This window comes from Megascapheus bottae, chromosome 18, assembly GCF_031878675.1.
Source record: "Megascapheus bottae isolate mThoBot1 chromosome 18, mThoBot2.hap1, whole genome shotgun sequence".
NCBI lineage: Eukaryota > Metazoa > Chordata > Mammalia > Rodentia > Geomyidae > Megascapheus > Megascapheus bottae.
The window spans coordinates 5090260-5116787 of NC_143526.1; the positions used below are offsets into that span (position 1 = coordinate 5090260).

General features: G+C 38.7%; 1 protein-coding gene across 1 annotated transcript in view; it reads right to left on the reverse strand.

Moving 5' to 3' along the window:
- Positions 1-2028: 2028 nt before the first annotated feature.
- Positions 2029-26528, reverse strand: part of Gadl1 (GAD like acidic amino acid decarboxylase 1) — a 226650-nt gene continuing 202150 nt past the window's right edge. Inside the window, exon 16 of the mRNA XM_090352917.1 lies at positions 2029-2202. Coding sequence (XP_090209043.1) covers positions 2029-2202 — 174 coding nt within the window. The remainder of the gene's footprint in view (positions 2203-26528) is intronic.

Sequence of the window (26528 nt, forward strand, 5' to 3'; positions counted from 1 at the left end):
ATTATGTGCTAATTGTCTGTCTCTTCTTGAAAGCTTTAGGAGAGCCAGAATATTGTCTATTTTGTCCACTGCATATTTCTGTTGCCTATATAAATTGCCTACAACACAGCAGATCCACTGCAAATATGTTCACTATAATTTCTTTTTATTCAAATGATCATTTTTATGACCTGTAAGTCAAGTGGCTGGGTATACATCTGAACTTTCTAGAAAAAAGTTTAATTTTCAATATATCTGGTGCCAATGATATTTCTCATTGATTGAGAAAAGTGATTTTTTTCTTATAAAAAGGCACAGCAGGGGCTGAGCCTCTCTATTGAATTTCCCATGAATTGCTTACTAGAAACAGAGACTGAACCAGAGATCAACCCACAGTTTACTTTGGCTATTTTATTCAAGGTTTTAGCTAAAAACCGGGTCGCTTCCAATTTATTTCCTCCATTGTCAAAGTAAAGTGCACATGGAATAAGTCCACATCTAAAATGTTTTCGTGTAATGGAAAGGAAGGGAAAAGGAAGATGAGCATTGTGAAGTGCTTTTTATTTCAAGAAATCCAAACTAATGCAAGGATCCGTTTCAGAAAACATTTTATGTTGACATTTATTAAGGCAGCAAGACATGCAAAACACAGAAATCTGCACCTACAAATGGCTACCACCAGAGAATTTTAAGTACTTCAGCAAAAACATTTTTGATCAAGGGAGATATTAAAACCATGCACATTAAAACAAAAACATGACAGGAAAGCAAAACGGCACATCTATTTCTCAATTATTAAATAGCATGAGTCAATGAGGCAGTATGGAAAGGTGGTTTATATTATGTCTAACACTGGAACACTCTTCGATCTTTTATTTTTAGTGCAGAGCATTAATGCTACACCTAAATCTGTGAATTCTGTCTGCTTAGTCAGATAGAAATCTAGATCAGAATGAGGGATGAAGTGACAATCAAGTACTTCCAAGAGAAATGGAGGAAGTGTTGCTCCAGAAAGGTCACTAATTCCTGAAACTCTGATATCCAATGACGGCTACCTAAAAGTTTACATTAACTTTTCAGTTTGGGAAAGGGAATGTTGTGCAACTCCGCATTTCTTTCTAGTTATTTCCACAACAAAACAAGAAAAGGGCTCCTAAAGCTGAAAGAATGACAACCTCTCACTCCATCCCCCATTTAAAGTGTCTGTCCAAGCTAATGACACAAATCATTTTAGGAAATGAATCAGAACTACTGCTTATTAACCAAGAAGGCCACATTGCAATGTCTGTTTTTTAAATTCTCTTCTCTAACCTAAGTAAGTTAGGGTAAATGGTTATTTTTAACTTTAGAAAATACATATTTAACCTTTATAAAGTAAACACCTTATATAGATTCTCTTTTAAAAAATAGTTTTGATACTCTACTGATGACCTTAAAAATTTGTACTAGAAATGCCACAGTTGTATTTTTTCAGAGTTGCTTGGGGTCTACTGAAATATTAGATCTCTGTTTGTGGAAAAATATCAGAATAGTTATTTAGACAGTATAAGATTTTCCTTAAACCAGAAATTCTTAATTGCCTGGAGGGAATGCTGAGCCTTAGTCCTAGAATTTTAAATTCAGTTGATCTGGATTTTTAACAAGTAATTTGGTGCTGCTGATACTTCTAATACTGGGACTGCACTTGGAGAACTTTCCATTTATTAGTTCTTTAAAGAGTGGTATATATTTATAATCTACATGGTACTTACTATATTTTCCTGAAGGCTGTCCTGAGGAAAAAGAACCTACACACACTCACACACACACACACACACACACACACACACACACGTGTCCATTTTTCCTTTTTTTCTAACAGCACTAGTGACCATGCATCCAAAGAGCTCCAAATGTGATATTTTCTTAACATTGTGTTTTCTGTGTGGGAACTTGGAATATTTCCTATTAGTCATCAGAACTGCTGTATCTACCATGCGTCTCCAGATGCCTTGGCTCTGCCTTCCTCCCCAGAACAGGATCCATGCTTCTGGGGAACAGAAGCCATGGCTACATATCTCTTCCTAGGAGGTCTATCTCGTCCAGGAGGAAGTCCAGGTCCTCTCGGCTCACTTGAGGGTTGATTAGCACCTGGCGGAAGAAGTTGACCTTGCCTTTGTGGGGCTGGTAGCCCAGCATAAGGCTTCCTTTCTTCATCATTCTTGCCTTAATGGCAGGGGCCACCTGCAAAGGAGGAGAAGGGAGAGGTGAAGTTGCATTTCCACTGGGCAAGCCGTTCACAGACACAGATACAGGCTAAGCCTTGTGATGATAATGCTTCATTGAAAACATGGCTTATGATAACCAGTTCAAGAATTTTTAGACTTATCAGTTCATTTAATCTTCAAAGAAGATACTAACAGCATACTCATTTATAAATGAGGACACTCAGGCATATGGAGAGTAAATAGCTACCTAGATCCCAGACAGTCGTTTCTTTTCTTTTCTTTTTTTTTTTGCCAGTCCTGAGGTTTGAACTCAGAGCCTGGCTCTGTTCCTGAGCTTCTTTTGCTACACTGTGCCACTTGAGCCATAGTGCCACTTCTGGCTTTTTCTGTTTATTTAGTACCAAGGAATTGAATCCAAGGCTTCATTCATGCTAGGCAAGTACTTGACCATAAGGCCACACTCCTGGTCCAGGCAGTCTTGGACCAGTCAAACCTCTGGAATGGAAATTATGATGCAATATTGATTTACAAAAATCAAATTATGACAGGGCATTGGTGTTACTCTAGCTATTCAAGAGGTTGAGATATGAGGATCATGGTTCAAAGCTAGCCAGCAAAGAAATGGTTCAAAGCCAGCAAGCAAGGAAGTTTGTGAGACTCTCATTTCTAATTAACTTGCAAAAAGCTGAAAATGAAACTGTGAATCAAGGGGCAGACCACCAGCCTTGAGCAAAAAGAAAAGCTATGGAATAGTGCCCAAGTCCTGAGTTCAAGCCCAATATCAGCATACAAACACACAAATATAAAAGTCAAATTATGTAGAGCTGGGAATGTGGCTTAGGAGTAGAGTGCTTATCTAGGACTCATGAAGTTCTAGGTTCCATTCTTCAGTACCACACAAGCAGAAAAAGCTGGAAATGGTACTGTAACTCAAATGGTAGAGTGCTAGCCATGAACAAAGGAAGCTCAGGGGGCAGTGCTCAGGCCCTGAGATCAAGCCCCAGGACTGGCAAAAATAAACCAAAACCAAAACCAAAAATCAAAATCAAGTTATGTGTCCTTAGGCATTCTGGTCTCCAAAATACCCAGTGTTCCATTCTTAGATTTGTCTTACCTACAAATTACTATCATTAAGGCATTCTGAATAAAAGAAAAGTAATTGCAGATGAAAAAAACCCCCTAAACTAAAAACTCATTTCTATCAGCTTGAAAACCTAATAAAACAGTTTTGTCACTACAACGTTGAGTAAAATAAAAATTAAATAAAACTGGGAAATTTTTAGATATGGCCTCCATGTAGGACATGAATTTCTATCATTGTTTTCTGAGAAAGATAAGACTGACTGTACTCACCCAAAAGGAAAGAAGAAATACATAAATACCACCAAGCAGAATGCAATTTTAAATGCCTTAGGTGAGAAGTGGTACTATCAATTCCATCCACCCTCTCTCATATAATATAACAGTCAGACACTGCAGTTTTAATATGCTCATGTTTTGTCAGATGCCTTACCTGAAGGCAGACCCATCTATTTTGTCTAACACTCCATACAATATTTATCTGTTTCAAACAAGATGTGAAAATTGGGTGTATGAAACCTCTAGAGAGGTACTTAGCCACAGAGCCTTCTCAAGGAATGTTTAAGGACAGCTTAAATTAAACACATTTTTTCCCCCAGCTGGGTAAGTTCTAGAACCTAAGTCTTCCAAATCATAGACTATAGCAAAAACAAATAACTATTAAATGAAATAATCGTGCAACATTAGCAAAAGATTGGAGGTTTCTTATAATATATAAGACAGAGAAAAAGAAAATATACAGTGTAAAAGAAAAACAGATTAAAAAATAAGATAACATTAGAGGTTACATGAATGAAATAATGCCCACCATCAGCTTCTACAAATTTCTGGAAATGTGTCACACATTTTATTTTCAGCTTTCTAGACACATAATAATAGCTTGTACTTTTTTTTGTAAAACTTTGTGGGACAAAGGCAGATCTGCTGGTAGCTTTTGCTTGTGAACCTAACTACACAGGAGGCTGGAATCTGAGGATTACAGCCAGTCTGCTAAGGGATGCCTGTGACTCTCTCATCTTTAATTATCACAAAAATTTTTAAAAAGCCAAAAGTGAAAGTATGACTCAATCAGTAGAGCCCTAGCTTTGAGTAACTGTGTTACTCACAGAAATAGCACCCAGGCTATGAGTTCAAGCCCCAAAACTGGCACAGAAAATCAAAAACAAACAAGCACCAACAAAATTACTTCTTGACATATACCTAATACAAATAATCTCGTTTTCTTTCCATTGTTTCTATGTTTCTCCCTAAAGGAAAGCCTTATCTTTAGAAAACATTAGAATTTTGAACCCAACCTCTAGTATGTACAAGGTTCAAACAAAATGATAATGCAAATGAATCTCTCATGTTTCTGTTTCTTGTAAGCCAACTAGAAATATTTTCTAATGTAAGTATGATAAAGAAGAAAATGTTGCAGATGCTTGAATATAAAGATATTTTGAATGTTTAGATTTTCACCCTTGGGTAAGTTATAGAAGTGGGCTTCCACTGACAAAACATGACACACATGAAAGTGGAGGTAGAATGCTAGCTTGGAGCAGAATAGGCCAAGTGAAGATGCTGGGTCCTGAGTTCAACTGGAACATACACACACACACACACACACACACACACACACACACACACACCCCACATTTTCTCTTCAGCTTTCTGAGGTTATACAGAAATACACAAAATAGCTCTATGATACAAAGAACTAGCTAAGCAACGGTTTGACAGTACAAGGGTCTTATCAATGTGTCCATAAGATTAATTTGCCGATGTAGTTACTCCAGCAAAATGGTTGTTCTTTGTTTTTAAACACTTCATGGAAAGAAAGTAACCTCAAAACAGATAACTCATCATCTCTCCATCGCAAACTATTATTGTTGGAACCATAGTAACTAATTACTAATAACCAATATTCTCTCAATTGATAACAGTTTGTAATATTTTTTAAATCTTACATGAAAGGGAAACACAGTTTAACCATTTAGGGACCAAGAATAGTATCATTAGTCACAAGTTTAACACCTCTGCACTTTTACAAACAACAACAAACCATTTTCTGTTAGCAAGGCTGTAGGTGTAATCTAGTGCTGGGCAATTTGCATGTTCTATTTGTGCTGATTATGGCAGAGATCTTGTCCTAATCTTCTGGGATTGGAAATTCACAGGGGATGGAACTATGCACAAACTCTGTAAGTATCTGAATTCTGTCCCCAAATAGAGCATGCGTGCTGGAAAGCAATTTGGCAGTAGCGAGATTGCCTTTCCAGCTCTCCATTATTTTACTGCCACTTTGTCTTCAAATTGTAAATCAAATTCTTTCCTAGTGCCTCCGTGCACAGGTTCTTGCATCTTAAGTGGAAGAAGATCCTGACATTTCTATTTGGTTGCACAGCGACTCCATCTACACATTTCTGTAGGACTTCTGTGTTCCTCCATTTAAATTATGTTCCTGAAATGATTTAGTCATTTCAATGGAATGTTGTTGTCATACTCCCGCTGTATATGATAGCATTTTCTATTTAAAAGTTGCTTAAACTCAAGGGAAAATAAAATAAAATGGCTGTCTCTGGCCAGCCAGAGACACTCATTTTGATAAGTCACTGACCTGGCAAAAATCACAGCTTTTGATGAAAATGAGGAGGTAATGTGTGTGCTGTGGTTTTCCGTGGGAAAAGTGTATTATACACTCCTAATTCACAAGAATATATAAATATAGCTAGAGACTATATAAATATCTATGCCTATTGGACACATATATTATTATATGTATAACAAGAATTTATATGTTGTTATATGTGTCATATATATATATATTCAATATGCAAAGTATTTCTCAAACTATCAATAGCGAAGTACCAGCTATATCGTTTTTAGTACGTCCTACATTAATTCTTTTGTGAAATATAAGAGAAATTAACTAGAAAAAGTAAAATAAAGAACAAATAAAACCTAATTTTTCATTTATAAGTTTAACAAAAAATGATTTTGAAGCTTTTGGAGTTTTATAGATTTTTTTGTATGGTTTGACTTGAACTGTGATACTCTGGATCTCAGCCTTCTACATGGATAGGATTCCAGGCATGAGCCTGGCTGTTTCTGAGGTAGGGTCTTGCGTCCTGTCCAGGCACATCCCTGGAGCATGATCTTCTTACTTTAGGCCACAGCAGTTGCAAGTGACAGGCACATACCACCATGCCCTATTTTTTTCCATTGATTTTTCTCCCCAGGCTGGGCTGGAATCACAATCCTACCAAGCTCAGGCTCCCAACTGGCTAGGATTATAGGTGCGAGCCTCTGGCAGACTGATATTCTTAAATGAAATCGAGCGAAAAAAATTGCCTATATAAAAGGAAGTGATCCTTTTGCAGCAAATATAAGGAACAAAGACTGAAAAAAATCTTCTAGTTGAGTTCTTGGTGGCCCATGCTACTAATCCTAGCTACTCAAGAGGCTGAGATCTGAGGACCCTGGCTTGAAACAGTCCAGGCAGTAAAGTTCATGATACTCGTATCTCCAAATAACCACCCAAAAGCCAGAAGTATAGGTATGGCTCAAGTAAGAGTAAGGCTGGTGACTTACTCTCAGGGTAAGTTCAAAGGTCCTGAGTTCAAGCCCCAATATCAGCACACACACACACACACACACACACACACACACACACACACACACACACACACACACACTTCCTTCCTAAGTCAAGATAACAAGACTTTCAAACTTCTAATATATCCAAAGAGACTTGTGCTTAGTTGATTTCTACTCTAAGCTCTGAACAAATATATGTTCGTCAGACTCTAGATTCCAATGCTGTCTTTTCACCTTTGGCTTTGTTATATTTCTTTCTCTAACAGGTACTGAAGAAAAATTTACAATGAGTTTACACCTCATGAGTTGAAAAAGTACATAAGTAAAATGAAGAGTAAATTATACAAACTATATCATAACTACTTTTTTCAAAGATTATCTTAATCATATCAAATATGGGAAATTATGGTACACAGTATTTTCTCTACTTAAAAGGTTACTTGAAATCTTGATGAATGCTCTTTCTTTTTAATTCCATGCATCGTTACAAACTTCTAAACGGAGTTCAGTTATGTCATAGCTATTCAGTGCAATTTATGGTTATACAACTATCTCCAAAAGACAAAATGGTGTGGAATAATTCAGCAGACCTTTCTGAATTTTATTTAGACCAAGAATGGCAAAGCTTGTGTGTGTGTGTGTGTGTGTGTGTGTGTGTGTGTGTGTGTGTGTGTTGGTACTAGGGCTTAAAGAAAGGGCTTCGTGCTCATATTTCTTTCTCTCATGGCTGGTTCTCTAGAACTCGAGAAACGGATCTATTTGTGTCTCTTTTCTGGCTGACTGAATATAAGAGTCTCATGGACATCTGTATCTGGGCTCGTTTTGAAGCTAGATCCCTAGATCTCAGTCTCCTGAGTAGCCAAGATTCTACTGAGTAGCAAGGGATGAGTCATTATCACCTGGCATTCTTCTTTCCTATGAAGACAAGACTGTCAGTCTTTTAGGCTTTGGGAACAAGACAACCTCAGTAGTAAATTCTCAACTCTGTTATTAGAGCATAAAAACTTCCATAGACAACACAAACAAGGACAGCCGTATTCCAATAAAACTTTACTTATACTCAGTGAAATTTGATATCATATCATTTCCTCATATCATAAAGCATTACATTGCTTTTGATGATTTTGCAAACCTAGAATACCCTTTCCTACCTCTTAGGCTGTAGGTTATATAAAAAAGCAATAAGCTAGATTTGGCCATCATTTGCTAGTTTTTGGTCTGAACCGGGAAAATAAACTATTACATATAAAAACTATGCCTTCAAAGGACAAATTACATAGAAAATTATGCTTCTTGGGCTTCACTCTGAGGTGTTGCAATGAAACTGGGTGCCACTAGCTCATGCCAGTAATTCTAACTACTCAGATGAGAACAGAAGGTTGAGGAGATTTATATAACTCCTTTCCCCATTGAATCACCCTACTGTAAATAAGATAATTAGGGGACATTTGATTCTGAAGCCAGGTATAGATGCACTGAATAAAGGGGGGAACCAGAACTCAATGGTTTGCATGAAGAGAGGCAAGATTTAAGTGAAGAGATCTATCTAAAGCCTGTTTTCTGTGTTCTTGGTTAACTCCTCAGTCCTGCTTTGCATGCTTATTTTGCCTGATGCATAAATCAACCAGCTCTGACCACTTTCTATACTGAAGTCTGATGCAGCTTATATCCCATGTCTTATAATAATCAATAGTCTTGTCTTAGTTTTCTAAATGGCCCAGTTCTGATGACAGATTGCATACTTTAGATAGGGCATATGTAGATGAATATGCTAGTTTAGACTGATTTAGGACCCAATTCCTGAAATTCTATGTGACTTCTTGCAAGTATACAACCCATCTCAGAAACATCTTCCTTTTCTATTAAAAGCGCATAGGTTGGGAATGTAGCTTAGTGGCAGAATACTTGTCTCGCATTCATGAGACCCTGAGTTCAATCCTTAGCATTGTCCTACAAAACTTACTACTCAAATCACTTGCAGGATTTTTATGAAGATGAAATAATGTATGTAAATACATGGAAAAAAGAGCCTGACATCTGTTAAGTCCTCAAAAATTGAAATGATATTTTTATGTCTTAAAATTAATTTGTTTTTAACCATTTATATGCATACCAGGTGTCTTGTTACATGATTTCATAGTAACCTCTTGAGACACAAACATGTGGAAGTATATGGAAAAACATGATTTATAATTTATCCTTTCTTTCTAAGCACTCAAACTGTATCTAAATATTTATAAAAGAAATTGTGAGTAGTTTCAGAAATTAAATCTTATACCTCATGTACACCACTACTACATTAAATCTTTAGACAGTCCAAGTTGTTTTGCAGTATTGATATGTAAATTCATTTTTCTGTTAAAAAAAAAAGACAGGACAAAGAGACAAAGAGTGTGGCCTACTGATAGAGTTGCTTGCCTAGCATGCACAAAGTCCTGGATTCAATTCCCTGGTATCACATCCACAGAAAAAGCCACACGTCAGTGCCTCAAAAGGCTAAACATAGAGCTCCCCTATGACCCAGCAATTCCACTACTTGGCATTTACCCAACCACCCAGAAACAAGGACATACTAAACCCACTAGCACAACAATGTTCATTGCAACACTATTCACCATAGCAAAGATATGGAACCAACCTAAATGTCCCTCAGTTGATGAGTGGATCAACAAGTTGTGGTATTTGTACACAATGGAATTCTATGCTGCTGTCAGAAAGAATGACATCGCCCCATTTGTTAGGAAATGGAAAGACTTAGAAAAAATCATATTAAGTGAAGTAAGCCAGACTCAAAGGAACTTAAGCTCAATGGTTTCCCTCATTCGTCATAATCAGTAGAAACCTTGGGCTCTACTAGCAGAGATTTGCAATAGAGCAAAATCTTGCTACATAAGGCCATATAATGTGAAGCTAATTGAAAGGACCTCCAGGATAGTGAAACAAAAGCCATATAATGAATTATTGTTGTCCTTAATGTAGTATGTTGTCTCTCATCTCCTTTGCTGTCCCTTGGTTATCTCATATTGGTATAGTATCTCACTTTGTTATCTGATATATTGAATTTATTTGTATTTGGATATTTGAAATTTGATAGGGAAGGGGGGAAAACCAAGACGGGTGAGGGGTGTGGGGGGGGAGGGAAACGGGTACCAAGACATGTGAAAGGGTATCAATGTATGTGAATTAATGCACCTTCTATCTGGCAAATATCATGTAACCCTTTTACTAATTACAATAAAAAAAAAGAAAAAAAAAAAAAGAAAAAGCCACACGTGGTGCTGTGGCTCAAGTGGTAGCGCACTAGCCTTCAAAAAGCTCAAGAACAACGTCCAGGCACTGAGTTAACACCCTAGGACTGGCAAAAATAAAAATAAAATGAGTAAATAAAAGTAAGATAATGCTGGATACTTGTTCATACCTGTAATCCTCGCTATTCAGGAACCTGACATCCGCGTATCGAGATTTAGCTGGCTTGGCAAAAGAGTTAGCAAAACTCTATTTCCAATTAATTAGAAAAGGCTGGAGGTGGAGATGTGGCTCCAGTGTTAGAGAGGCAGCCTTGAGTAAGCAAGAGTGAGAAGCACTGAGTTCATGCCCATTACCAGAACAGTAAAACAATCTGATTATCCTGGTCATATTTTATGGAGGAATCTCTATCATTGTGGTCAGGGATGAGTTCCTACTATGTTTTAGAAATTTCTATGCATTGTGTTAGTTGTCAGAATAAATAAATATTTTATAAGTAAAAAGCTCCATCTACTTGAGTACTTGAGTATTATAAGCAACTAATGCTTATAATCCTACCTACTAAGGAGATTGTCTTCAGATCATAGTTCAAAGCCATACCAGGAACAAGATACTTACCTCTAATTAGCCAGCAAAAATCCAGATGTAGAACTTTGGTTCAAGTGGTGGAGTGTGAGACTTGAGTAAAAAAAAAAATCTCAGGGATAGTGCCCAGGCCCTGAGTTTAAACCTCAGAACTAGCACAAAAGTAAACAAATGAACAAATAAATTAATTAAAGCTATGTAAAGGCTGCATACTCAAAATTTAAGAGTGGACTCCAGAATTTTGCAGCTAGCTACTTTGTTCTGTGTGTGTGTGTGTGTGTGTGTGTGTGTGTGTGTGTGTGTGTGTGTGTGTGCGTGCGCGCGCCAGTCCTGGGACTTGAACTCAGAGCCTGGGCACTGTCCTTGGGCTTTCTCAAAGCTAGAGCTCAACCACTTGAGCCACAGCACCACTTCCAGCTCTGTCTATGTATGTGGTACTGAGGAATCAAATCCGGATCTTCATGCATGCTGGGCAAGCACTCTACCACTAGGCCAAACTGCTGGTCTGCTACTTATATTTTTATCAAAACAGGTGGGATAATAATTGGTCTTTCCCAAATGTTCTTGAAGATGCTCATTACCTGGATGAAGAAGGCCAGATCATCTGGATTTGATTAGACAAGTCTTAAAGGGTATTTCATTCTCTAGGTCACCCAAGTACTTCTTCTTTTGTAAGTTTGGGACATCATGGACAGTAATGTTCTTTAGGACTTGTAAAGAGAATATCAAAGGTGGACATGGAGAAGTGTTCTAGACAAGAAACAGAATTCTGACATAGCAGAAGAGACAATACAATTATTGTCTCACATTGTTTATGTCCATTGGTAGGGGAAAAATGCTAGTAATCTTCAAACAAATTATTAGCCAGTTTTTTTGTTAACTATAAAACTCATGACTTATTCAAAACCCTTAACCAGGACCCAAGAAAGAATGAGTTTCTTTGTTTTGACTACTTGAAGAATCTATTTTCTCTCTCTCTCTCTGTATATATATATATATATATATACACATATATATACATATATATGTATTTATACATATGCACCATTATTTTTTGCCTGGCTAATTCTTAATTTAATTTTTAGCATATTCCTCACTCACTACTCTTGGTATTTCTCCACCATTATTTAGAGGTGAGATGCATTAGTCTAAGTCTCTCAAGCTTGTTATATAAAATCAGTGGTCTATGGCCTATGAAGGCATATGAACCTAAGAAATCAATTCAGCTTGGAAGAACAGGAAGAAATGAGCTACATTTTTGACAGGACATACTTTTTTCTGCTATGAATTTCTATTGCTATTTTCTATCAGGGTACACCTGAAAATTCACATATACACAAAATAAAGAATACTTCTACCTAGAAAAACTGCCCCATTCATGCCCCTTCCAATACAAACAAGAAGGACTGCACCAAAAAACTAAAAAATAGGATTGCAGAATATCTGAAGAATACAGTGAGCTTCACATCTGGTGTTTACGACATAGAAATGACAACAACAGCAATTCCAATAAACCTAATGTCAGTCATATATTCAAGGTGACTGAAATGAAGTCATAAAAGCAAGCCAAACTGAACTGAAAGCTTTAGCTGAAGAATGGACCTGATAAATATTTTACACACTTTATGAAGAAATAGCTTAATACTCGGTTGTGTCCCAGCAGCTATCCGTGCTAATAGCTCCTGAGTAATTGTTGTGGACCAATACCCAAAGGTTAGACTGTGAAAGAGATTCTCTTTTGCTCCATTAAATAAAGAGTTCCTCAGTAAATAGAAGTTAGCCAGAAGGGTACCAGCTCCATGGGTGCGTGTCAAAGCACCAGGCTGCTATTTATATTCAGTGTCCCACAGTCAAGGACATGAGAGAAACTAGCCAAAGAAAAGATTGATATTGCCCAGGATGCCAAGAGTATTTTATGAACAACTAGTTTCCAGGATCCACAAGACCTCCACTGGCACCTTTGGGTCCTTTAATGAACCATTAACCTTGTTTTACTCAAAGGTTGATAATTGAATCGATGGGTCAGCTTGGGTGCTAGTGGCTCTTGCCTGTAATCCTATCTACTCAGGAATCTGAGATGTAAGGATTACAGTTCAAAGCTGGCCTGGGCAGAAAAGTCTGTGGGACTGGGACTGTGGGAAAAAAAACTAAGTGACAGTAACAGTGTACGGCCCCGAGGTCAAGCCCTGATACTGGCAAGGATAGATAGGTAGATAGGTAGATAGGTAGATAGATAGATAGATAGATAGATAGATAGATAGATAGATAGATAGATAGATAGATAGATGGAACTAATGGGACAGCATAGTAAATGGGATCCTCAGAGGTCAAATATTTGTATGTTGCTTTCCTAAGATTCTTACCATGTCTATAAAGTATTAGGCTATCAAGGAGCAAAAAGTAAGTAGACCCCACGTTTCTCTCTACGTCCTATAGACAGTGGTCCAGTGTCTCTGCATGCTTTACCTGACCCTGTGGTGCTTTCCTCCTATGCCTACTACAGTATGTGGGTCAAATTCCCCAGGTGTCAGCCACACAGGTCCTGCATTTAAACCTCACCTGCACACTCAGTGAGATGAGAAGCATCTTGGGTTAACTTCCCTGAGAATCTTATCCCTCTACTGTTGGGAATTGAGCAATCGGCCGCAGAAATTGTTGTCTTGATTGTATTCCATTCCATCAAGTTTCTAGCAAGTAATGAGGCACCTCTAAGACATTACTGTAAACCTGGCAGTCAGGCACCGGTGTGGGAGAAGGTCTTCCCAGTGCCATGACAGAAATGTTAAGACATAGAAGCCACATATTGAACATGGAAAGGTCAGCTTCCTGGGATGCAGAAGCACTGGTTTTCATAGTATATTTGGGAACCCTTACACAGCAGGGGGTGAAAGAGGAGATGAGCCCAAGTTGATATGCTATTCTCGCTAATGATCACATTGCTGATTTCAGGCTGCCAGAATGTTTGGATTGCAGTTGAATTAGGTGCCCTGTGCCCACCTTCCTGCCTATATCCAGGTCATGTTGACAGGTTTTTGTCGTTGTCTTTAAAAAAAATCAATTATTTGCCTCAAAAATAAACTGTAATCCAAATTGTCTTTTCTATCTTCTCTTTGTCTGATCAAATACAAGTATTCATTTTCTGCTCAAGTTAGATAGGACATACAAAGCACATGCATAACTCCCCCTTTCTATTTCTTTGTACCCTATTTCTACATCATTTGCACACAGCTCACTGCATTTCTCCATTCAGGTTCAGTGCATTCAAAAAACACCCAATGGTGTCAGCCTCAGAGGAGAAAGGCGTTTTCAAAATCACATTTTATATACCGTGCTTTGTTACTGAATCACAGAAAGTGACATTTAGAACATATTTAGAAATAATCGTTTTCTGTATTACTCACAAAAACATGGAGAATATGTTCAGGGTTAAGTGTCTCATCTTGAAATCATTATAAGCACCCATCCAAAGAGTGGCAAGAGGTATGTTGGATTATACTTGCAATGCTCATATCTATATCTATATATGTATATATATAAAAATATATGAGAGGGCTGGGGGGTTGGCCTAATGGTAGATTGTTTGTCAAGCATGCACAAAGACATGGGTTCGATTCCTCAGTAGCACATACATAGAAAAAGCCAGAAGTGGTGCTGTGGCTCAAGTGGTAGAGCTCTAGCCTTGAGAAAGCCCAAGGACAGTGCCAAGGCCCTGAGTTCAAGCCTCAGGACTGACAATAAAAGGAAATAAATGCACATATGTATAATCATGTTAACATGTACATATAAATATATGCACAATAATGTATTCATGTCTGCACACATATTTATGGGTGTATATATATTAATATATGTGAATATGTATACTTACAGACACACACACTCATGAAAGGACTCATGAAAGGTCCTTAAAATTAATGCTGTGAATATTGAGCATCAGATTTTATTTATTTATTTATTTATTTATTTTTGTGGGTCATGGGGCTTGAACTTGGGCATGGGCGCTGTCCCTGAGCATTTCAGCTCAAGGCTTGAGCCAAGCCCCACTTTTGATTTTCCAGAGGTTAATTGGAGATAAGAGTCTCAGGTCCTTTTGTGCCCCAGATCTCAGCTTCCTGAGTAGCTAGAATTACAGGCATGAGTCACTGTGCCTGGCGCGCGCGCACGCACACACACACACACACACACACACACACACACACACACACACTGATTCTTAAGTTATTATTTCTTTTCTTTTTCCATTTTTGTCTGTTTTTTTTTTTTTGGTCAGTTGTGGGACTTGAACTCTGGGCCTGGGAGCTGTCCTAGAGCTCTTCAGCTCAAGGCTAGCACGCAAGTTATTGTTTTAAACTACACTATTAGAACTGTTGGAAAATATAGACTAGAAGAATACTCATTATCCTAACTCACAGAAAAAGCTAATGTTAACATTTTGTTGTAAATTGTTCAAGATCAATTTCTTCATACATATTCAAAAAAGGAAAACAACACATTCATATAAAAATAACAAGTAGATTGTACTATATGTATATTTTACTGAGCTTTTATAATGTGAGTGTAGACATTTATCTACTTAGGTCAATCGCTTTAAATGGAGGGAATACTTTCATGATTACATGTAGTTTGGTGTGAAGGGAACATAATTCATTTGTTGGATATTTAGTTTATTTTCACTTGGAATATTTTTTTTCTGGTCCGTTGTAGGGCTTGAACTCAGGACCTGGATGCTTCCCTGAGCTTTTTCACTCAAGGCTAGCACTCTACCACTTTGAGCCACAGTGCCACTTCTGGTTTTCTGGTGGTTAATTGGAGATAAGAGTCTCATAGACTTTCCTGCCTGGACTGGCTTTCACTTAGGATCCTTAGATAGCAGCCTCCTGAATGGCTAGGATTACAGGTGTGAGTCATCAGATCCCTGTTCACTTTGAATTTTAATGAGGACACACACACACACACACACATATATATATATATATATATATATATATATATATATATACACATACATACATACACTTAGGTCTGTGGGCTTTTCTCATTACTTCCTCAGTCTAAATTTCTATAGATCAAATTGCAAGATAAATAGATATGCAATTTTTCTCTTTTTAGAACGTTATAACTAATTTTGTGCTTACAGTATCTTCCATCTAGTTTTCTTCATGTTATATTTCAACATTAATGCAGTTCATAAATGCGATCCACACTGTAAAGTTGCATTGGCATGCTACTATTATCTAAACATACACAACAGCTTTTTAACAGCAATCCATTTTATATAAGTAATGGAATGCTTCTAATTTGTACATGTTGAGAGTTAGTGAAAGTGAGCTTGTTAATCTTCCTTACACAGCTTGCTCAACACTTTTTTCAAAGTGTGCATTTACTTTTTATTTTATTTGTCATTATTGTAATTGCTAATGCATATTGACTCCAAGAATCAATGGATTTTGCTGTGAAATTTCCATATATGTATATATCATGCTTAAATCTTATCCATTTTTCTTCTTACCCTGCTTATACTGTCCTTTCTTCCTCTAATAGTCCCTTTTAGGATATTTTTAAAATTTCCATATATGAGAGAAAACATGTTAAATTTGTCTTGTCTGATTTATTTCACTTAACATAAAGTCCTTCATTTTCAACTATTTCATTCTTTATTGTGATTAATGCTTCAGAACATGTACATCTATCTTATGCACTTTATCCATTCATGTATTCTTGCGCACTTAGGCTGATTCCTTGACTTGACTTGTGAATAGTGCCATAATATTCATAGATTATACAGGTTAGCTCTGCTATCTGCTCACTTTGATTCCTTTGGGCATATATTCTTGGCCTATGGTAGTTTTAGTTTTAGTTTTTAAGAGAACCTTCCACACTCATTTCCTTTGTGGATATACTAATTTGCAACTCCTGTCAACAATAAATTAGAGTTTCTTTCTCTCCTCATTTTTCCCTGTATTTGTTGCTATTATTACTATTTGATAACAGCATATTAACTAGAGTGAGATGGAATCTAAATGATTTAATTTTTTTGACCGTCAATGTGAGGTTTGAACTCTGGGCCTGGGTACTTAGTTCCTCAGCTCTTCTGCTGAGATTACAGGCTTGAGTCACTGGCCCCCACGTTTTAAATTTCCCTGATGACTATAGCACTTACTTGGCACTCTTCAATCAAGTGTATAACTTGCTTTTTTCCTTTAAATTATGCTGTCCCATGGAGTTCTGGGGGAGTGGAAGTTAATGGTACAGAGGGAGAAAGAAGACATGGAGGCAGAAACATTCTCTTTCTACACCAGGCTCTGCCATACCACTTTCATGTAGTGAATTTCTTTGTAAAATTTTGTCTGACAAATGGACTCTGGTATTTAAGAAGACAAGATTTAACTGGCTCTGGTGGGTCATGCCTATAGTTCTAACTACACAGGAGGCTGAGATTTGAGAACTGAAGTTCAAAGCCAGCTTGGGAAGATGTGAGATTCTTATCTACAAGGAACCACCAAAAAGACAGATGTAGAGTTGTGGCTCACATAGTAGAGTGCTAGCCTTGAACAAAAACAGTTAGGAAGAGCACCTAGGCCCCGAGTTGAAGACCCAGCCTCACCACTCTCTCCATCCCCATCTTTGCTACACACGCGAAGACAGGATTTGGATTAAATAGGCATTATTATTATTATTATTATTATTCAAAATCTTTCCTCTGGAACACCTGAAAAAGAGAATTGTTCCCTATTTATCCAACCCAGTAAAAGACTGAGCCTTGGAGATTTAAATTCTTTACAAAATTGGGGAAGACATGAGAGAGATTACTAAAAGACATGCTGCTTAGTTAGAATCAAGCTTCTTTAGCTAAGATTCATGTTCAGCTAGAGTGGTGATAATAATACGTATCGAAGGGACATCATTGAACCTCAGTGTTCCTAGAGCAGCTACATCACAGGGCCTCATCACCTCCTAGAGGCTCTTGCACCATTTATTTCTGCTCTCTGAAATTCCCCTTTCAACCTCCAGATTTCAGAGTCTCCACAGGCCATCTGAATGTCTACTTTTGGGGAAATGCCTGTCCATGTGTTTTGCCCATTTCTGTTTAGGCTAACCAATTGTATTACTAAGTATATGAAGTCTCTGACTGCTTTACATGTTACACATGATCTGCTTTTTAGTTACTTCATGGGCAGTTTCAGTATGTAAGTAACCAAACACACACATAAACATATACACACAAGCACACATACACACATATGCATACACATACTGCACCGCTCTAAGAATCCTTTTATAGCTGGCTCACTCCTATGATCCTAGCTATTCAGGAGGCTAAGATCTGAGAATCGAGAATTGAAGTTAGCCCTGGCAACCAACTCCATAAGGCTTTATCTCTAATTAACAACCAAAAAGTGGAGCTATGGCACTCAGTTGATGAGTGCCAGGCAACAGCCAAACAAAAACACATAGGAGGTGGGCCAGGAGTTTGGCCTAGTGGTAGAGTGCTCACCTAACGTGCACAAAGCCCTAGGTTCAATTCCTTGGTACTACATACACAGAAAAAGCTGGAAGTGGCACTGTGGCTCAAGTGGCAGAGTGCTAGCCTTGAGAAAAAAGTGTCCAAGGAAAGTGCCCAGACCCAGAGTTCAAGCCCCAGGACTGGCAAAAAATAAAATAAAATAAAAAAGAAAGCTCAGGAAGTCTGTAGTTCAAGCCTGATACTAGCAACAGAATGGATAGATAGATAAAAAGATACCTTTTCGTTAATAGGATTAGAATTATATCAAGCAAGAAAATTCATCTTCTTACCTAAAGTTATATACTTTTCGGTTTCTTAATGTGGTAGATTTTTAAAGTATGGATGAGAGTTATTTTGCATTTCTCTCACAGAAAGGAGTAGCAAGCCTGCAGTCAGCAGTACACTCTGGAAGCACCTGGTTTGAGACTGGATGCAAGTTCAGGGACCATAGGCCAGCGTCCACATTGCTCTCAGGGATATGGCATTTCTACCTGCTAGGCTGATTTCTGCACTATGCTATGGGAATGCTATGGGAATCCAGGACATTAATTGATCACCAAGCTAAATGAAGAGGCTTCTGGAACATTCCAGCCCCAGGCATTGAATCCTTCTTATTCATTTTAGTCTTCCCACAAACAGTCCCAGACACACTATTCTCTCTCTGGATGCTTTTCAAATTTCTGACCCACAAAAATCTAAATGAATACTAGCTTGTGTGTTTAAGGCTGTTATGTTTGGTAATCTATGAACTAAAAGTTGCTCCCTAGAACAAGTGCAGACGTTTTCAAATGTAAGGTTCTTTAGGCTCCATCTACAAATTCCTCTTTTTATAATCTATTTTAAATTATTTTCTATAGTTATTTAACACATTTTTCTGTTATTATGGTAGTAAAATCATTCTGAGCTGCTTTCTGATGAGGATTTATTTCCTAGCTCCTAGTTGCTTACCCATTACATAAGAAGTATTTATGGTAGATTTATCCATTGTTGTTTTATTTTAATTAGATGCCCTTAAGTCACACAACATAAAATGAACATGTTATTAGGCCTGAGTGCTAATGCCACATATCTATAATCCTACTTTCTCAGAAAGCTAAAATCTGAGGATCAAGGTTTGAATCCAGCTTGCATAGCAAAGTCCATGAGATGCTTTATCTCCAATTAACCAGGAGAAAGAATTGGAGGTATGGTTCAGCCTTGAACAAAAAAAAAAACAAGTGAGAGAGCAAGGCCATCACTGAAAGCCCCAGAAATGGCAAAAAAAAATAAACAACAACAACAAAACTGACATTTTTAGCTCTTTAAAATAGTCTATAGCTCATTTCTTTTATGATCATTTTACTGACAAGAACAATATTAATTTGAAATGGTAAGGGAGAATATTCATAATTTCTTATGAAATTTAATAAGGAATCCTTTCACATTTTATATATTAACCTAATATATCATACAAAAAGTATATCATATAACTTTGAATGACCTCTAAGCCTTCCTATCAATTCTGGGATATTTTAGTAAATTGATAAGGTTTTGAATTTTTCTTTCTTGATCTATTTAAATAATAGAAGCAATTTTTATTATGTTTTTGATTCACTCGTTCAGAGATAAGTAGAAAATGATGAAATTGCTTTTTAAGGCCTGCTCTTGCTTTAGTTTTTGCAATAATGGCATTCTGCCGAATGGTGTACTAAAAACAGAACCTAAGTGCAATACCAGCTAAATAATCCATCTCCTCAGACAGTTTTTCAGAACTCCAAAACACTCTATAAATTTTCCAGCTGGAGTGAGTAGATTATGGCGTGGCTTCCTGAAATAAGTCTCTCATCATTTAACGTAGTTCTGACCCAGTTGGGGAGAATATCTTTCATATCTTCTTCTACGACACTGACCTCCAAACAGAACAGACAACTTTCCTCCTGGCCTTCACAAAAGGGGTCAGCTTTCTTTAAAAAGGAAATTGAAACTTATATCACAAAGCAGCTTTCAGGTGATTTTACTTTTCATTTTATAGCTGCCGTAAATAGAAAGCAAGGATGTGAACTGCTTCGAGTTCTCTGCACCTATTGCTGAAGGTAAATCAAAAGCTGTTGGCTGGACTTGTGTGTATTTCGTTGTGGAGATTATTCATCAAGTCACAGGCTTTCACCTCAGAAAGGAAAATAGGAACATGGGTGGAAGATGAGGCTGTGAGAACAAACCACAGAACAATGGGAAACTCAGACAAAGAATGGAAAGAAACTTTAAGTTTACATTGTGTAAGTGGATGAACATAGTCTAGCTGCAAGACAGGGCCCTGACTGTGAGATTTCACTGTTTTCCATTATTCAAATGTTAGGGATATCCTATCCTACTCCTGGCCACTGTGTCACAGGGACAGTGTCCACCTCCATCCATCTACCTGGACCCTTCTGGACCTTTAAAAGCAACATGTGTTTGTGTAGGCTGCCTCTTCTTCCTTTCCCTTTGTCACAAGGGTAGGGGTGGCATGTCCCAGACAGGAGCTCCTCCATGAATCTTGGATACTGGCCAGAGCTGTCACTGGCCATCAGAATGTGTAATGTCATAAGGGAATGCATCATGGATAATTGGCTGAAGCAGGGAACTCATTTATGGCCTCCACATAATACCAAAGTGAAACCTAATACGTGTGGCTCAACCAAGGTGCTTTTGGTGAGACACAGAAGCAGTTCCACTTGAGAGGAAACCTAGGCGACTGTAGTTTATTTGGGTGTTTGTGGCTCAAATTGATATTCTCCATTAGATCTGAGAGACTAAAGCCCCTGAACTTTGGGGATGATGTCAAACACTTTGATTTCCAAAAGCAAAGTCAAAGGTGCAACTTGATGATTCTAAGCATTGGTTAATGGTAGTTGCTAAGAATGTTCTTTAGTGGGCCAGGACTTTGGCCTAGTGGTAAAATGCTTGCCTAGCATGCATGAAGACCCAGGTTCAATTCCTCAGTACCACATACATAGAAAAAACAAAAGCTGGAAGTGGTGCTGTGGAAGTGGTACTTGAGGGAAGCTCAAGGCCAGTGTTTAGGCCTTGAGTTCAAGTCCCAGGACTGGCAGAAAAATGTTGTTTAGTGACATGTACAGATAGTTCAATATACAACAGAAGGTCTGGAAGGTCTGTAAATAACTGGACAGCAGATAGTCTCCATAGTCTATGTTGCAATGTTCAGGTTGAGAGCAAAAGCAGCAACTCAAATAAAAACAAACAAAAAGAAAGAATAAAACCAAAAACATCCACATATTTATTTGTATATAAAATATATTTATAAATACTGGCAAATTGGCCAGATTTGACTTACAGGCTGATTCCTGCTATATGTAAGAAAATATAACAAAACAATGGCTGGGAGTTTGGCCTAGTGGTAGAGCGCTTGCCTAACATGCACAAAGACCCGGGTTCGGTTCCTCGGTACCACATACAGAGAAAAAAAAAAGCCAGAAATGGTGCTGTGGCTCAAGTGGTAGAGCTCTAGCCTGGAGAAAGCCCAAGGACAGTGTCCAGGCCCTAAGTTCAAGGCCCAGGACTGGCAAAAAAAGAAAATACAACAAAACCAAACCAAACACTATCCTTGCCCCATTCTAAACCTGTTATATAATGTTTTATAACACATTTTATTGTTTTAACATTAAAGCTAACCAGTGGCCACTAAAGGACACAGGCCAATGCCTGACTTGTCATATAGAGTTAGTAAAAGCAATTTCCTAGGGGCCTGGAGTATGGCCTAGTGTGGAGTATTTGCCTAGCATGTATGAAGCCCTGGGTTCGATTCCTCAGTACCACATGCACAGAAAAAGCTGGAAGCAGTGCTGTGGCTCAAGTGGTAGAGCGCTAGCCTTGTGAGCAAAATTAAGCTCAAGGACAGTGCCCAGGCCCTGAGTTCAAGCCCCAGGATTGGCAAGATTAAAAAAGAAAAAGCTACTTCCTAAATCTATTGCAGGAATTTAGGAGAAAACATAAAGCCAGACAACACTGGCTCATAACTATAATCCTAGCTACTCAGAAGGTTGAGATCTAATGATCTCTAAAGCCAGCTAGGGCACACACATATAAGACTGTTACTACCAATTAATCAGTTGAAAGTCAAGAGGAGGCTGTGGCTCAAGTGATAGAGAGCCTGCCTTCAAGGGAAAAAGCTAAGCAAGAGCCTGAGTTAAAGGCCCTGAGTTAAAGCCCCAATACGAGCATAGGGGAAAAAAAAATTTCCAGAGAGTAAGTGCTCATGCTCAGTTACTGTGTTCTGGCTGGGAACCACCAGCTCTCTGGCCACTGAGGAATGTTTCTAGCACAGCTTCCAAGGAAGCTGTGACAGGTTCACTGACAACCATTCAGTGATTTAAAAATCTCATAGAACCAGAAGCACCTCAAAAAGATCTACCAGTTTTTCCAGTGTGGACCACAAAATGTTCAACCGTATGCAAACCTTGCCACTGATCCGAGGATGGTAAACAGGTCCAGTTATTCTTGAGATCAGAGAAATGGAATTTAGGTCAGTTACTCGGGGACCCTTTCCTTAACCAACCTCCTGGACCAAAGAGATGGCTGGGAGGTCATGGGTTGATCTGGATCACCATCTAGTGCTGGATTTGTGGAAGTGCAGGCACATAGGAAAATCCCCAGCCAAATTCTGATAGAACTGGTAAATTAATGCTTTCCTTCCAACTATTTTCTATAGTTCTGAAAAAGAATGATGGTGTTCATTTTGTGTTTATTATTTTTTTTAAGTTAAGAGAAAAAAAATTCACAAAGCAGAATGCCCCCAGACCAAATGGAGTTTGAACAATCAATAGTGTCCTAGTGCCAGAAAACCAGCCTCAGAGTATGACTTCTCTCACTGCCTGTGTACTACGGTGCTGTACATGCATTTCTCAGCCATGGTGTTTGTTCACTTAAACAGAACATGGTCATGAGCAGGTCTTCAATATAAAAATTATTTTTTTTTCTAGCATTCAATAGCATTTATCACCAGAAAATCAGTAGTAACAGCACCTATTTCACGGTGTTCTGCACACCAAAAGCACTCAATAAATATCACATTGTTCCATAACTAGAAATGGCAGCCACCAATTTTAACTCAAGAAAGAAAGCTGAATGTAATTCATCTATTACAGTTTGATCTCTTCTCTCTCAAACTGCATCCCAAAATCGACGGATCGTTGATCTTCCCAGCCCACATTTCAATGTCCGCTCCCTTTGGCTGTTGATCTATGTGCTCTTGTATTAGACAAATGTCCCATGATGTCCTCTAAAGTTTGAGCAGCAGAGGAAAGCACAAAGCAAAACAAGCTCACCATTGTAGTAATTTTACTGGAATTAGTTATCAGGAGTCTCTGTCTGGTTTTTCCTTCATCCATCTTACTTTGATTTCAGAGGACTTCACTTGATCATGCCTAGAGGTGACTCTAACATCACAGTCAGCTTGCCTGCTCTGAAACTATTATGAGAAAAGCTGGCTGGTTTTTCTTTTTGCAGGGCGCCAGTGGCTCTTGCCTGTAATCCTAGCTACTCAGGAGGCTGAGATCTGAGGACCACAGTTCAAAGCCAATCGGTGAGACTCTTATGTTCCATTAACCACTAGAAAGCCAGAAATGGTGATGTGGCTCAAAGTGGTAGAGCATGCTAGCCTTGAGCTGAAGGGCTGAGGGAAAGAGCCCAGGCCTGGAGTTCAGGTCCCACAACTGACAAAAAGAAAAAGAAAAGAAAAGAAAAGAAAAGCTGCCTTTGCTGTCAACGTAGGTCACTTAAAAGTTTCTGCTTTGGGAGATTGGCTCCTTGATTTTTCTGCTAGGACAATATTAACAAGAAAATAGCACAGGGTATGGGTAATTAAGACCCACCTCAGGTTATTCAAGAAAGTAGCAGAGTGTAATTAAAGCTTACCTCAAAGTCTTTAATGGTCACTTAATGCAAATACAGCCTACCTACAGCTTGTTTCCCAATGCTTCACCCTTCTGTACAGAATGAAATTTTGCCAAGATAAGTCTTTGCTTGCCTGTCTTCACCAGCGGTTCTTGAAGAGCATATTTAAAACAACAACAATCCTAAGTAGATTGTGTGTGTGTGTGTGTGTGTGTGTGTGTGTGTGTGTGTTTGTGTGTGTGTGTGTGCCTATATACTGGGACTTGAATTTGGGGCCTGTGCTCTTGCTGGTTTTCCTTTCACTCGAGGCTAGTGCTCTACCACTCGAGCCACACCTCCACTTCTGGCTTTTGGTTGGTTTATTAGAGATAAGAACCATGGACTTTTCTGTCTTGCTGGCTTTGAACTGTGATTTTCAGATCTCAGTCCCCTGAGTAGCTGGATTACAGGCATGAGCCACCAGCACATGTTTTTATGCAGCTGTTGAGTTGCTCATGTTGCTCGGTTTCCTTTTCAAGTGAAGAAAGAAAGAGTGCCATTCGGTGCCAAAGGCTCAATTATTACTTTACTGGAAGACTAGAATGTTGGATATCTCTCCTACTTTTTTCTATTGTCTATTGTTGGCCCATCACTGTCTTCTATGACATCACTGTCTTCTATGACTTTTTTTTTGTGCCAGTCCTGGGGCTTGAACTCAGGGCCTGAGCACTGTCCTTGGGCTTTTTCCTCAAAGCTACCAGTATGCCACTTGAAACACAGCATCACTTCTGGCTTTTTCTATGTATGTGGTACCAAGGACTTGAACCCAGGTTTTCGTGCATGCTAGGCAAACACTCTACCACTAGGTCAAACTCCCACCCTCTTCTATAACTTTTTTTCTAGAGTGAGGAGGTAGGTCATGGGGCTTGAACTCAGGACCTGGATGCTGTCCCTGAGTTATTTTATTCAAGCCAAGCACCACTTCCAGTTCGCTGTTGGTTAACTGGAGATAAGAGTCTCACAGACTTTCTTCCTTGGGCTGGCTTTGAACTGCAATTCTCAGCTCTCAGCCCCCTGAGTTCCTAGAATTACAGGTGGGAGACACTAGATGCCTATGACTATTTTTAGCAGCAAATGAGCCTCGACACATTTCATCAGGAAGCCAATACATTACACCATTTGGACCCACCCTGAGCTGAGGGAATGAAGAGTTTTGAAACACTTTGTGCTTTTGTCTTTCTTTTTCTTTTTTTTTTGTAGTCCATTCAGCAATAAAGTAGGGAGACTTTTATCTGGTAACCAATTGTCAGTCTAGTAGAAGTCACCTAAAGGCAGACCGATTGGCCCTAATGCTGGGATTAGAACTGTCTAGCAAATGGTTGTCTGGGTTCTCAGCACCTGCAAGCCCAGTCCCTGACATCCTCTAATAAAGAGTGCTTAGTGGTAACACGTTGCTCAAAGGGTCTGGCAACGCATTTGAACAGCAACCATATGAAGTATATGGGTTAGACGTCATCTCCAAAGAATACAGTGTTGTGGAGATAAAAGACAAGGCATTTCACAGACAATGAGCAGAGATAAAAGCAAAGTAGGATTTGTGTGGGAGATGTTTTGTTCATTTTCATTGTGTTACATTATCTGGTGTTGTGTTATGTGATCCCAGTACTGGGACTTGAACTCAAGGCCTCTTGCTCTTACTTAGTTTCTACTCAAAGCTGGTGCTCTGCCACTTGAGACACATCTCTGCTTCCAGAATTTTGCTGATTGGAGACAAGAGTCTCTCGAATTTGTCTGCGTGGGCTGGTTTTGAACCATGCTCCTCGGATCTCAGTCTCCTAGGAAGGTGGGATTACATGAATGAGCCTCTAGCACACAGCTGAGCAGACTTGTACTTTAGAAAAAAAAAGTCAGATTTCACTGGCACCTGATTCTGTTTGTTTAAAGTAATTTACTATGGGGGGAATGTTAGAATATGATAATAGGCAAACAGCTGTTGCTCTGTTTCTGCCCTCTTCAAAGTGTTACACAATATTCCAGACTATCCCTCTGTGAATTCTGTTTTGACATGTTTTCATGAATAGGAGAGAGGGGTTAAAATCACAACCAGAGGAACACGTAACCAGGGGTGCTCTTTTGCCCAGGGAACTCTGATTTATATGTGGGTGTCATTCTATACTTGTGATTGTAGCATCCATTTCTCTTTTAAAAGCATCCTGAGGTGGGCGATACACTCCAGCTGCCAGCCCCATATGGTGACAGTCTATCATGCTTGGTTGAATAATGTATGCAATGGACGTCATGTGGCCTTGGCGACTGCCATGCACCACCACCTCTGGCTACCTTCCGCTCATATTCCCCAAAGGCCTTCTCTACAGAGCTGCTCAAACAGCACTCCAAAGGAAAGGCTGTGAAACACTAGGTCCCCCCAGAGAGAAGGAAATGAGGTTTGCAAAGGGTAGAAACACCTCCCAAATAAAATCCTCACCTCTCCTCTCTCCCTA